Source organism: Mirounga leonina, unplaced genomic scaffold, assembly GCF_011800145.1.
Source record: "Mirounga leonina isolate KUSES-001 unplaced genomic scaffold, KU_Mleo_1.0 Mir_98, whole genome shotgun sequence".
NCBI lineage: Eukaryota > Metazoa > Chordata > Mammalia > Carnivora > Phocidae > Mirounga > Mirounga leonina.
In genome coordinates, this window is record NW_023270921.1 from 5,082,068 (window position 1) to 5,097,019 (window position 14,952).

General features: G+C 48.7%; 1 protein-coding gene across 7 annotated transcripts in view; it reads left to right on the plus strand.

Annotated features, from left to right (window-relative positions):
* LOC118006626 (actin-binding LIM protein 3) overlaps positions 1-14,952 on the plus strand; it is a 105,497-nt gene that overhangs the window by 67,020 nt on the left and 23,525 nt on the right. For all 7 annotated transcript variants that reach the window (XM_034999346.1, XM_034999339.1, XM_034999340.1 and 4 more), the window contains 2 exons: positions 1,150-1,237; positions 14,076-14,134. In XM_034999346.1, coding sequence (XP_034855237.1) covers positions 1,150-1,237; positions 14,076-14,134 — 147 coding nt within the window. The remainder of the gene's footprint in view (positions 1-1,149; positions 1,238-14,075; positions 14,135-14,952) is intronic.

Sequence of the window (14,952 nt, forward strand, 5' to 3'; positions counted from 1 at the left end):
ATTTCCATTTCTATTTGAAGTAGTCGTAGGAAAGGAAAGTGGGAATAGTCAAGGGGCTCGCCAAAACCAGACTGGGGTGAGTGGGGGATGGGGCAGACGTACTGGGGTGCTGCCATCGCAGGCCCGGAGCCTCAGGGTTAGAGACTCTCCAGCAGGTCCTGCCTTTGTGGGGCCCATTTTTGTCCACCAAGCCCTAAAAACCTGTCCTTCACGTGCCACTCTCAGAAGTTTTGCCATGTCTATGGACCTTGTATATGAATTCTTACTTAATACTTTCATTTGTCTTTAAGTTGACTCACTTACAAATAAAAAAAAAAAATGTAACAAGAAAACCAAGATCACTTGCTATATTGCCAGTCACCATATATATATATGTATACATATATATACGTATATACATATATACGTATATATATGTATATACACACAGATATAGCTCTAACTGGATTCTACTGCTTGTGGAGGCACCAAGCCTCAAACGTATTCTCATTCTTAAAAAGGTAGGTTAGTAAGTTTCAGATAGATGTTAAAGACACAGTAGCACCAAACTGGTACTCTCTCCTTGAGAAAACCAGAAGAATTGGGGGCGCCTGGCTGACTCAGAAGAGCATATGACTCTTTATCTCGGGGTTGTGAATTCAAGCCCCATGTTGGGTGTATTCAAATGAATAAAATTTTTTTAAAATGGAAAAATTGGCAGAGGAGTGAAAAGGAGGTCCTTTTCTTCATTGATCCCATGTTACTAAATCCCAGGTCCATGTACCACTCAAAGTCACTCAGGTACCACTAGTGGTAAGGGCCCCATTCTTGGGGAAATGTTGGGGTGTCCTCAAAGCAAGATTGTTTCCTCATCTAGAAATGAGGAGGTGGGACCAGTGGCCTCCAAGGGGTCCTTTCACTGCCAAAATAGAAGTGCAGGGGTCCAGGGAAGTCCCCTGAACTGCCTTCGGGGACCCATGGTATGGAGTCACCAAGCTTCCTGGGTGGGCTTTTAGATGGTTCTGGACTCCCCTAGGTTGACTCCCAACCAACCTTAGGGTCATGAAGTCACCAGCAACGCTAATGTGCCTAGGAGATGTTCAAGCCCAACCTGCCCCGTGCACAGCAGCCCCAGCTCTGACCTCCTCTTCCTTCTTCTTATTTCCACAGGCAGGAGGGAAGCACTACCACCCGACCTGTGCCCGGTGCGTCCGCTGTCACCAGATGTTCACGGAAGGAGAGGAGATGTACCTCACAGGTAAGCAAACCTGACCTTCTGGAAGGCATCGCTGTCCACCCGCGTCTGTAAAGGCAGATACAATCTCCTTCATTTCGGTGTTATCTTTGTTTTTGGCTTGTCCTCAAAATTGCAATTAATTCGCCCCTCTCTGGGTGGTATGGGAAAGTTGCCGGTGTGGCTAATACGAAGTGACATGTAATCTGCCTCCCGTCCCTGTGCGCCTCCACCCGCTGTTCAGCTGGCCTGCCTCCAGGGCAGGGCTCTGAGCAGACTCCCCTGGCTCCGCCTGGGCGCGGGAGTGGGAGCAGAACCAGGCCAAGGGGTCAGAGAACCTCACAAAGATGCGAGTGTTGCGGGACGTCCTCAGCATCACAGCCCCTACCCCACCTCCCTCTCCCGCCCCCCACAACTCAGAGCGCCACCACAGGCTGCTGCTCGGGTCTCCCCTCAGACTCTTGGGGTACACGAAAAGAAATGGAAGGGAACCAGCAGTCTCCAAGAAGCAAAGAGGGACTGGTCTCCCTCTGCCACCTCCCAGGGCCCAGCCCTCTGGCCCCAGGCTTCTTGCCCATCTCCCACTCAGTCCCCAGGCTCTGTTCTAGGCTCCAACCTCAGCGCAGTCCATCCTCCCAGGACATTGTAGTGTTCTCGGCGGATCCCTGTCTTCAGGGCCCCTGGCTGCCCACCACTGTAGGTACCGGCATTTCAGCCTAGCGTTCAGGACCCTCTCACTGAGGTCTCAGACTGCCTTTCTATTTCCAGCCTTGAATAAACCCAACATTCAGCTGTCAGAGCCCGAGTGCAATTGCCTCTCCATCCACTCAACAACCATTTCTTGAGACGCTACCTTGTGCGGGCTCTGCCCCAGGGTCCTTAGTGAGTTCCAGCCCCCGCCCCACACGGGGTGGGGGGGCCCACAGTCAGGAATCCCACAGATAACCATCCATAGTGATAAGCTTCATGAAGGGGGCAGGTATGGGACTCTGAGAGCACTTAATGTGTGGGGTGAATGTCGAGGAAGATTCCTGAGGAAGGGCCAGGAGCTGGGACCCAAAGGATGGGTGGGCTGGGATACGCCCCCTGAGGGGACAGAATCTGCCAGGCTCTGAGGCGGCTAAGGAAACAGCAGGCGTGGGAGACCGTAGCTGGGGAGCAGATGAGGTGAGAAGTCAGGCAGAGCAGGGGGCAGGGGCAGACAGCGAACTCATGCCCTGCTGCGTCCTTGTTGTTGCTCTTTGTTTGCCTGTGTCCTGGCACACTCCAGTCTCCCATGCCCTCGTTTGGAAATCCTGCCATTCTAGCCCCAGGTGGGTCACTACCGACTTCATGACCCCCTCAGGTGCCCCTGACCCCACCCACAACTTAACACACTCCCTCCATCCCGGTCCCCTCCAGCTTGCAGTGGAGTCCTTGGCCTTCTCTGGGAGACCTTTTGCTCCCGACGTTGACCCCACTAAGTACTCCCTCTCCAGGTGGTCACTGTTGACTGGTTAGTTGGCTTGCTGGGTGATTAGGCATGCCCAGATGTTTGAGTAGCCACAGGCGGGCCCCTCCTCCACATTTCCCCACAAGGCAGAAGGCCTGGGAAGCAGTCACAGAGTGTGTCTCCCTGTCACGCTTGTGCTAGCCGCAGTGACCCGGCCGCAAGGTCCCTCACCCTGCAATGCGTGCTTTTGCCTAGATCAGGGTTTCTCAGCCTTCCCGCCGTCGACACTTCGGGCCAGAGAAGTCTTTGGTGTAGGGACTGTCCTAGGCATTGCGCAGGATTTAGTCGCATACCTGGCCTCTACCCTTCCAGTCGTGACAACCAAAAATATCCCAGACATCTGCCCTGGGGGGGGGGCAGGGGCAAAATTGTTCTCCGTGGAGAACCACTGGCCTAAATATAGTCAAGAGAATCTCATACCTTCTACTGGGAATGCTGGAGCGGGAATTCTCTGTTGGATGGACTAGGTGACCATTTCTAAGATGCTGTTGAGTTTACAACTACCTACTTATATGTACAGTCAGACAGGCACTGGAGATGGAAGGGTCCCAGAGGTCACCCTAGACTATTAAGTAACAATGCTCACTGTATAGATGGGAACTGTGAGGCCCAGAGAGAGGTAGAGCATTAGGGGCAAACCGGCTTTATGACACCCACCCCAGGGCTCTTTCCACCTCACCTCCTGGGACCCGGGATCTGCCTGCTACTTACGTCCCTACAAGGACTGGACCTACCTCTTTCATCAGCACTGATCCCTAGCGCTTCTGCTGCAGGACGCTGGGTTATGTGCTGGGAAGTCCCCCAGAGTCTCAGCACACTGCATGATGTCTTCGTGGACCCTGATCACCAAGAGAATCTGGACTGTGCACTTAGTTTGGAAATTCGTTGCATGGTATTTCTCTCCCCCTTTCCTGATAAACACATTTCCTAGTGTTGAAACTATTCTCTCACTCACATCACTAGAATAATCAACATCTTTATCTCCCTGCTTGAATTCCCAATCCTAATCTCCCCATTTGGTGCCTTGAATCCTGGCTCCACTGCTTACTAAATTTTTTTACCTTGGGCAAGTCTCTTAACACTGAACCTCGGTTACCTAGCCTGGTAACTAGGTAGAATAGGCTATTAACAGTCCCTACAAAATATGATAAGTTCATGACACATGGAAAGCTCTTAATTCATTCATTCATTCAACAAATACCTATTGAGCACTGCCTGTGTGCCCAGTGCTCCCTTAACAACCGGAGATGTAGCAGTGAGCCGGTCTGGCAAGTTCTCTGCCCTCCCGGAGCTCACATCCTCGCGTATCAGAATCTTCTAAGCCTTGCTTCTGGCCAGAACTTCATAGAATGCTGCAAGGGTTAAGTGATGAGGTGAACAGCTTGGTGATCATTCGAGAGAAGCCACAATCAAACCTACCACAGAGATGCCTGCAGGAAGTGGGAGATATTTTTGGTAATGAAGAAGGGCCTATCACCCTCCTCCTTAATTATCCCCATTCCTTCCCTCCTGGCTCCTGGGAGAGTGGGAGTAATTGCAGGGCGTTCAAGGACCTGCCTCAAGGGATGCTGTGTGATTGTACAGTGAGGGGGACCAGGCCATCCCATGCTAGAGTCATGCTGACTCGGGCTGTGAGTGTCTTCGGGGTGGCAGCCAGAAGAGCGTTCTGCTACCACTGAGAGCCGGGCCTCTGATTGTCTTGGATACCCTCCCTGGGTGGGGGTACCAGGACTCAGCATGATATTCCCCAGAAATGGCAAGAAAACTCTCCTCATAGGCAGCACAGAAGTGAGGAGAGCCAGGACTCCTGAGTTCAAGCACCAGCACTTCTGTGGATGGGCTGTGACCTTGAGAAGTGACTTCCTTCTCTGGGTCTCTTCCTTCACCTGCAAAATGAGAATAATTATTCTGTCTCTCATTCATACATTCAAACTGGGGCCATGCTATGTGCCAGGTTCTCTGTGATGTGCTGGGTGCTCAAACATGAACGAGGCAGGAGTGCTTGCTTCCTCGGTGAAGTTCACTATCAGGAGGGGAGACCGACTTTAATCAAATAGAAGCGTAAATACAACAACAAGCTGTGATAAATGCAGAGAAGGCAAAGCTTGGGAGCAATGGGAGTGTGTTTAGAAGGCTCCTGATCTAGTTCTGGGAGGTCAGAGGAGGCTCTGCTGAAGAAGGGAAATTTCAAGCCAAGATCTTGGAAATGAGTAGGAGGTGGGAGGGTGAAGAGGGGAGGAAAGATGGTGGAGGCGGAGGGAGTAGCAGGTGCAAAGGCCCTCGGTGGGAGGAAGCACCATGCGGTAGAGAAACGGAGGCAGGCCCACACGCCCTGCCTACAGAAGCAGGTGCGCTCCACAAGGTCCTTGTGAACATCAGAGAGAATGAATGTGAAGGTGCTAAGGGCCCCGTGAAGCAACATACGTGAGAGAGAGAGCGTGAAGAAGGCTGCAAAGTTTAAAATCCCGGTCTTGTCAGTCCTGTAGCGGACACAGCGAGGCACTGGCAGCCGCCTCGGGAGGTTCTTCGGGTCAGTTTGTTTGTGTTTTAATTACTGTGTGATGGCTTTCTGATGAGCTCTAATTGGGAGAAGGCTGACGTCTGTCAAGAGAAGAACTTCTGGGGCCCCCCGGAGACCAAAGCAAGTTTTCTTTTATTTGTTTTCAGTTCTGCTGTGCATTCAGTCTTTTAACTGTTTCTGTAAAGATGCCAGATTTCTAATCTGTTTGTTGTCCAAACCCTTCATTTGGGCTTCACCAGGGAATCACGTCAGTGATTTTGTGCAGCAGAATAATAGCCAAGATGCTGCAGGTTCGAGCAAAACATACTGAAATCACGAAGGTTACAGCTGCTGGATCGGTGGGAGTTTTTCTAAACTCAAAATGTGGCTCATGAGATAGATTTTGGTTTTATTCTAAAAATGCCCGTGCCCAGGGAAAAGGAGAGATAGACTTTGTTCCTCTCCTTCTTTCTATGCTACATACGCCCCTGTTCCGAGGGTCTGAGAGAGAAGGACGCTGGGAGCCCAGGAGCTGGGCTGCAGAGTTTTAAACAGATCTCTGTTAGCATTCGTGTAGTTAACGAAAACCCACAGGCAGGAGATCCTGACAAACCTTGCTCTGCTAACGGAAGAAGTGTAACAAATTGTAGGTCCTGCTAATAATAATAATAGGCCATCAGCTGATATTCGTTGAGTACTTAGAATGTGCCAAGCACTGTACTGAGTTTTAAATGCAGTCTCCCATTTTATCCCCACAACAGCCCTGTGAGCCAAAAGCCATGAATATCCCCATATTAGAGAATAAGAACGTTTAGAGAGGTTATGTCCCTGGGCCAAAGTTAGCTGGCCTATCTTACTAGGCTTTGTTTAAGGCAGTTTCTCCCATTTATTTTCAGAACTCTTTTCTTTTTAAAGATTTTATTTATTTATTTGATAGAGAGAGAATGGGCAGGGGAGGGACAGAGGGAGAAGGAGAGGAAGAGGGAGACACAGACTCCCCGCTGAGCAGGGGGAGCCAAACGTGGGGCTCGATCCCAGGACCCTGAGATCATGACCTGAGCTGAAGTCAGACATTTAAATGACTGAGCCACCCAGCCGCCCCTCTTTCCAGAATTCTTAACCTGTGGTTTGTAGTTGGCCTTCTGAATCCAATGAATCTCCTAGAAATGGCTTGTCAAAGTTTGCATGTAGGTATATTTCTCTAAGGAGAGGGTCTGAAAGTTTTTCAAATTTTCAGAGGTGTCCAGGGCCCAAAATCAAGTGAGGAGCCTCAGTTCTGTGTTAATGCAAATCCAAAACAGAGCCCTGAAAGCTTGCCTTGATAATTACCCCCAAACCTTCTTTTCTATAATGGAGTCTATTTCAGATCACATTTCTTTTAGTTCAGACGATAGAAGGTCCTGGTACCAGGAGGTGTGTATTTCCGGCACAGCTGGGGACGCCGCTGACATATAGCAGAGGCTTTTTCCTCTGACAAGTACCTTAAAAGAGGTGCATGGAGCAAACAGATGTTCGAGGCAGGTGCCTCCCGTCATTATGGATTGTAGAACACCAGCCCTCAGTCATAATCTACGTGTTTCATCAAACCACACTTCAAAAGGCACCAACGTACTATTGATTGTTATAAGCTAGTAGTTTAGCATTGTTATTTTAAACTGGATCTCTCTACTGACAGCTTAGCTTGTAGGAGTAATGCTTTAAAACTTTAAATCTCATGTTTCCCCAATCCTGCTACATAATTTTAGACTCTTCAAACATATCCTGTTACTGTACTAAACTGATATCTCCTAACGTCTGAATCTACTAAGCGTATTTCACTTTAAATAGACTACATTTTCATTTTGGATGAGCTGCAATATTTTTTTTAGATTTTTAGGGTTACCAAACATCTTGAATCCTATACAAAATATTATAGTGTAGTAGTTTAAAGTTGGTATTTTAAAGTCTGTTTGCAACTTGCTTCTTCTCTCCGGTAACCTCAAACTCGAGGCAATGTGGCCATATTCTCGCCAGTTACATGTCACATCTACTTCGCCAGCCAATTTGTCCGCCTTGGTCAGAATTAGGTCCAGAGGAACAATTTCCCTGGCTGCTTCCTCTATTTCCTGGGAAACAAAATTGCCCACTGGGCAAGTCAAGAACTTGTCAGATACTCGGGTTTTCGCTCAATGAGATGTTTTATCAGTCTGGACTTTTTAGGCGGCAAAAACAACATTAGGTAAAAGGGGATTGATCATCTCACAGAACTGAGAAGCATCTAGAAGCAGCACGATGAGGCTGAAGAGCCTGCAGGGGTCAGCAGGTGGTTCTGCTTCTTGCTTCCTTCAGCATGTGGCCTCACAGTCTCCGGCCCTGCTCCGGCTGCCTCCGTGCACACAGAGGGGCAGCATTCTGTGCCAGGTTCAGCACAGAAGTCCCGGAGAGACTCTGTGGAGCCTGACTCGGGCATATGTGCTTCCCCAGGCCAGGGTGAGGAGACTGTGCTGGACAGCGCAGGACATCTTAGCTCCCTAAACCCCAACGTCCCCATCTGGAAACAGGGATAGCACTAGGCCCACCTTGCCAGGCTGTGGTGTTAAGTGAGCCAACACGAGATAAAGGCTGAACACCGAACCTGGTGCTGCCAGGTCTGCCCGTCTGAGCTCATGTAAACATCCCGGAATGTAGAAATGGCCATTCCCCGTGACGCCATGCGCCCCAAATGCTGACTGTTGTCAATATTACCGTCATTATTAATAACGCTTAACATAGGGCTTAGCCTATGCGGTCAGTAAATGTTAGTTACCGTGGTGAGCATTGACTTAAGTACTGCTGTTCTGTAGTATATAGCGTAAGGCCTGGCATAGGCACTTGCTAAATATTAGTTATAATACTAACAATAAGAAGAAAGCTTAGTGGGTGACACATAGTAAGCACATCTTGCAATTTAATTGCCGGCCTCACTGCTATGGTCAGCAGTTAGTATTTCCCGTGAGCTGCTGTGCACCTGGGTGCTGCCACACCCCTTCCCTCGCCCTCCTCCTATCCTATCCTGCATGCTAACCAGCTTCCTGGCAGCTAAGCACTTTCTCCCTCCACCTCTTTATTAAGCTTCAAGCCCACTTGTCCCTATCAGCGCCAGGCCAACAAATCTTTTCCACTTCTCCTGAGCTGCCCTAGTCCCTGGGCCCAAGCCCAGCCTCCCAGAGGGGTGTGCTGGCTGCTAAGGCGGGCTTCTGTTCTCCAACTCCATCCGCGCAGCCAGCCCTGTGCTTGCTGCAAGCGCCTCGCTCCCCCAGGCCAAGGCTCCCGGGAGTAGAAGAGTAAACACTACCCCCCTGCCCTCAGGTCTCTCGGGTACTCCTTTCCCCTTCCCCAGACTGGATCCTGGCAGAGATTTTTTTTTGGTAGGGGAGGGTAAATGATGATAATCACAACAACTGACATTGCATACTGCCAACTCCAACAGACTTTGTCCTAATGTGCTCTACCAATATAAACTCACTACTGCTCACAACAGACCTCTGAGGCAGATGCTGTTATCATCCCCATTTTATCAGTGGGGAGACTGAGGCACAGAGAGGTAACTGACTTGCTCTCGACGATGCAGCTAGGAAGTGATTTAATTGGCATTCAAACTCCGTAAGAATATTACAATAAATAAGGCATAGATTGCCTGATACATGGTAAAGACTTACCAGTACCCAAAATTATACTAAAGATGATACGGCTGTTATTGTATGTCAGATTCAGCAGAAAGGCTCACTCTTCTCCCTATTGCTGAGTTTGGGACTTTTTAGTAATAAGTGAAGAGCAGAGTATCCTGTGGTCTACAGGAGCTGTCCACCTTCTTGGGGTAGGGAGTGGGGATTTTTTTGTTCGAGGTAAAATTCTCGTATCAAAAAAAAAAAAATTAACCATTTTACAGTGTACAATTCAGTAGCTTTTAGGATATTAACAATGCTGTACAACCACCACCTCTAACTAGTTACAAAACATTTTCACCCCAGGGCGCCTGGGTAGCTCAGTCGTTAAGCTTCTGCCTTCGGCTCAGGTCATGATCCCAGGGTCCTGGAATCGAGCCCCGCATCGGGCTCTCCGTTCCGCGGGAGGCCTGCTTCTCCCTCTCCCACTCCCCCTGCTTGTGTTCCCTCTCTCGATGTGTCTCTCTCTGTCAAATAAATAAATAAAATCTTAAAAAAAATTTTTTCACCCCAAAAGGAAACCCATACCCATTAAACTCTTCCCATTCCCCCTCCCCGTAGAGCCTGGCAACTTCGAATCTGCTATCTTTCTCTATAGTTTGCCCACTTGGGAAATTTCATATAGACGGAATCCTATAATACATAGGCTTTTATGTCTGGCTTCTTTCGCTTTAGCATAGCATAATGTTTTCTAGATCCATCCATGTTGTCACATGTATCAGTGTTTCATTCCTTTGTATGGCTGAATGCTTTTCCACTGTGTGGATACAGCACATTTGTCTGTCCAGGCAGGGATTTTAAAAGAACCATTCCAAGCTCCTAGCAAGTCTAGGTCACAGAGGCTGTGCTGCTGACATACAGGCAGAACTTTGAGAAACCTCACCGTGCTGTGGTCAAGAGAAATCCAGGGAAGAAACCTGCTGTGAGAGAACACCCTGGCTAGCATCCGGGTTTGCTATGCCTGCTGAAACGGACGAGAAGGGCCGGGAGGCAGACAGCAGGGAGGGTCACTGGTCATCTGCAGGGTCTAAAAGCATTCAGATACTGAAAAACGCTGTGCTGGGCAAATAGAACCTTTGGGTGGGCCGGTTTCAGTCACTGTTGTGTTTGCAACCCTGGCCGGGTGGTCTGGAAGACTGTGGTGCCAGGTCTGGCTTCGGCATTAAAATCTCCGCTAATGCAAAAAAAAAAAAAAAAAAGTTGGCAAATTGAACTTCAAGGTCCAGCAGAGAGATGGGTGGGTCCCCAAACATTAAAGAACCCCCAAAAATGACCCAAAATGTGGGGTGTGTTGTGACCAGTCGGAGAGAAAAGGCTGATGCTGCCTCTGCTAGGAATTAAGAAGAGCCTTACCACCGGCTGAGGGACAGCTTTGCAGGTTCCGATCTTGGCCTCTGAGTCAGCTCACAGGGAAATAGCTAATCCCTTCACTCCATAACTTTAACAGGAGGTTTTAACCACAGGACCTGGAACTGTCCAGGACAGTCTCAGAGGACAAGGGTATGACTCATGGAACCAGGAGTCTAACCAGACAAAAGGGTTGACTTCCTACAAGAAATTAAAATGTTCTTCTGTCTTAAACAATTGGTTTCTTTATCCCATCACATTCCAAAGGAACGAAGTTGAAGTGTTAACTAGTATTCAGCCCCGTGGTTCTCCACTTTGGAGTCCTAAGTCACCCAGGAGCTTGTTAGTATCACAGATTCTCAGGCCCCGCCCCCAGGAGGTGACTTCAGGGGCTCCATGGGAGCCCAGGAATCTGCGTTTTACCAGGCTTCTGGACAACTGGGCCACAGCTCACACTTGGACAGACCCCAGTCTAGTGAATATTCTGATAGAAACTCACTCTGAAATTGTAGCTGTCAAATCAGAGTCTAGATTGTACTGCTTGTCCAAATCGCTGAGCCCACTGTGGAGAACTCAACTGGCCTAAAACAGAATAACATGTTTCTTTTGTTTTATTCATTCACTCCATGAGTATTTATTGAGAATCTGCAGTCCCTGCAGCTGTATCTGCAGATAAGACAGAGGTGAATCCCGCTCCTTATAGAACTTACATTCCAGGCTAATTCATTGGATGGGGCAAATAATTCATTTTTTTCTATACAGAGAAATCTGTGAAGATGAAAACACAGAATCTCCAAGGGTTGGGAGGGAAAGTAAACATCCATTAGTGTAAATACCTCATTATATGTCTCCTCTATAATATCCTTGCTGAGCATGTATCCACCCAATGTGTACTTACATACTTCCAGGGACAGGGAGCTCACTCTCAGAATGGACCCATTCACTCCTCAGACATTGAATTTTCTTTCCCTGAAACTTCTGCCCTTGGTCCTTGTTCTATGTTACAAGACATGCAGAACAAGTTCATTGCTCTTCCCGCAGAGAGGCATTAAAATACTCAAAACCCTTTTTCACTATTCTGCTAAGTCTTCTCTTCTCCATGGTGAAGACCCAGCCCTATGGCCTCATTTTAGGTCCCCTCTCCATCCTGGTTACCATCATCCTCTGGGTGCCTTTCATCCTGTGTCTCATTTTAAAATACAGAGGTGGGAGCACCTGGGTGGCTCAGTCTGTTAAGCGTCTGACTTGGTTTCAGCTGGGGTCATGATTTCAGGGTCCTGAGATTGAGCCCCAAGTCAGGCTCCACGCTAGCACAGAGTCTGCCTGAGATTCTCTCTTTCTGTCTCTGTCTCTCTCGTAAATAAATAAAATCCTTTTTTCGAAAAAAAGAAAATACAGAGGTGGGATCCAACCAGCCATTCATTTATGTCTTTAGGAAACACACTTGAGCCAGGTGCTATCTTAAGCTCTGGGGAGAAAGTGCATGGAAGAGAGTAACGACCTTCTTCACTCTGGATGCTGTCTGTCTGTGGCATGTCGTTGAGCTAGTGGCTAGTGCAAAAGCTCAGCCAACCACCATTTCCTAGGGGTCTTCATGAACAGATCACCTTTTCTTACCTTAATTTACCTAAGTCTGTTGCTCACAACCAACAGATTCCTTCCCTCTTTAGTTTAGATGCTATCCTGCCAACTCCCAAACTTCTGATTTCTTTTCATCTCTAATTATATTTTCTTTCTCCCTTTTGATTCTCCCCCCTCACTTCTTCTATAAACCTGCTTTCCTGTGAGCTGAGTGCTGAAGCCATTTGCGGCTCAGCTTTATTTCAGAACAGATTATGTGAGCAGCGTGGAGAGACCATCGAGTCTGACCTCCTCTCTTTACACATCATTTCCCCCCCATGAGGACTTCTGCCTGACCCTTGCCCTTCATATGCCTCTTTCTCTTGATCTCACGACCTTCTTAGACATCTGTATCCCCCTCATCCGTTGCCGACGGTGACCTGTGACATAGGCTTCCTGCCAGAGCCACGGGGATAAACAGCTCCTGGTGGGTTCGGCAGCATCCCGGGACCCGGAAATGCTCTCTCGAAAACTCCCCGAAGCAAGGATCCCCACCCACCACTTGGGAGCAGACACACCCTGTGACGGCCAGGCTCGCAGGAGCCGCAGTCCTGGAGTCCCTCTACTGGGCTCCGAGAACCATTGCACTTTACCTTAGCAAGCATTAAACTCATGTTGAATTACTAGGAGCTCACAAGAAAATCAGCCAACGAAACTGAAAGATCCCTATCTATCTCATAAATGACAAACTAGGACTAGAATTAAAAATTTGGAGATGAGGGCGCCTGGGTGGCTCAGTTGGTTAAGCGACTGCCTTCGGCTCAGGTCATGATCCTGGAGTCCCTGGATCGAGTCCCGCATCGGGCTCCCTACTCGGCAGGGAGTCTGCTTCTCCCTCTGACCCTCCTCCCTCTCATGGTCTCTGTCTCTCATTATCTCAAAAAAAAAAAAAAAATTTTTGGAGATAAAAACAACCTCCAAGACTATCTCAATCCCACCTCATTGTTATTCCAATGAAGAAACCGGGATGCAAGAGAGAATGTGTTAGGGGCCAAGCAGAGGCAAGAATCCAGGCTCCAGAAACAAGATCCCATGCTCCTTACCTCGGGCCTATCCTCTCTGCATCACGTTTCAGGGGCTGATTTTTCAACTTTACACCACCACCCCCATCACTTGGCCAGCATTCCAGTCCCGGGGGTTCCAGGCAACAAACCATAATGGAAAGTATATCCTAAAAACAAAGTCAGACAAACAAATACCATCTGGGTGCTCAGGAATCCAGCCATTTGCTGGCTCCTTTCCTTTTCGGGCTGGTAATCAGAGCAATGGCACCAGAGGGATAATATGTTCCTACTTTTCCTTCTAATCCAGGACACCTGTTTCTTCTTTGGGGAATGTGTAATATTTGGGGCTTCTTCTCAACATGTGACCAGCCACCTGTTGCTCATGCCTTTCCAAATTGGCCTCTCAAGTTTGGGGCTGGCCAACTGGACAACCCCCCAACACACACACACACACACACACACAGTAAAATGCAGGCATTTGTAATATACTAAATTTGAAGAGTCTGGAGCCTCTTAGGAATTAGCAGTTCAAGACAGTGCCCTCAAGCAGACTATACATCATGACACCTCCCCCCTTCAGTATGACAGCTCTTGTACACTGTCAGAAGTCTTTGAAGGGAAAGGAAGGCTGGAGGTCACCATGGTCTGTCGCTTTATTTCACCTCTACTGCCATTCATTCATTCAACAAGTATTTATTGACCACCTGCTACGTGTCACTCACTGCCAATCATCCACTCATCTGTTCACCCCACAAACATGGATGGGGCCTCTGCTGAGAGCAAGATCCCATGCTGGATGCTACAGGAGAGCCAGCAATGAATAAAGCTCAGCCCTTGCCCGGAGGAGCTTCTAATTTAGTTAGGGTCATGCATCCACAAGCCACTGTGATTTGAGGTCGTATGTGTTAAGAAAGATACAAAGAACTATGGACCGCAGAGAAAAGAGAAGTCACTCCCTGTTGGCAGGTAAGAAAGGTTGCAAGAAGATGCCGTGTGAGATCTGGACCTCCTTGAGGAATGGGTAGGATTTGGACGGGCAGAAGGAGCGGGAGTGGTTGATCGATGGAGCAGCATAGAGCCTGGGTCACCGGAGGCGGGTCCTCCTGGCTGCTGTGTAGGGCAGATGTGCTGCCGAGGGAGTAAACAGAGGTGAGGGGTGGCGAGAGAGCTACTAGATGTGAAAGGTCTGAGCCTTTGTTATTTTGCTGGCCCGTAGGTTCTGAGGTTTGGCACCCCATCTGCAAACAGGCAGCCCGGGCAGAGAAGAAGTTAAAGGTAAGCAAGCTGGTAGTGATATCAGACCACACTTTTTGCCACTTGGTTGGGGGCACTGTGCTTTGGTAGGGAGTCTTTCCTTGGTATGCACACTTCCAGATGTGTGCCCGTATCCTTAGATTTCCTTAATGCTAACACCTGCCTCGTGGGGCATTTAAGGCGATAAAGACATTGGATGGGAGAGCACTTTGAAAACTGTAAAACTGTGAGTTTTTAGCATTTCTGGGGCCAGGCTCTCGCCTTAGCGTTGCTCACCAAGAGGCCTCGTTGAAGCTGACACACCGGGGGTTTTCCCCAGCCTCACGTCATTTATTAGGAATAATAGCGTGGATACAGGAATTGATAGTATGTAAAGCATCTTCACAGCCACTGTTGGATTTGCTTTCTTTAAGCCTGTGGATCGGATGGGGCAAGGAATTGTATCTTCTCTTTGCTGGTGAGAAATTCAAAGTCTAAAGAGGGTGGTGATTTGCCTACAGTAATACAGCTGGCAAGAGCGCGGCCAGTGTCCCCAGGCACACGCTGGGCCACCTGCGGTCCTGCGTCCCGCTGAATTACTGCACTCTGACTAGTACCAAGAAGTCCTGTGAATCCGGGTTCTTGATCCAAGGACGGCAGGGAGGAGCCCCGCTCCTGAGTCCTTGACACTGTGGAGCAGAAAGCTGGGTACATGCTGGGGACAGGCGCTTGATGATGTCCGAAGTGCCTCTACATTTTGCAGAAGAACTGGTCTATTGATGTATAATTTTGTTTGAGCCGTGAGGGCTTTTTTCCCCGTTTCTTCCAAGTCCTCTCCATTTAAGATGTAAAAAGACCTA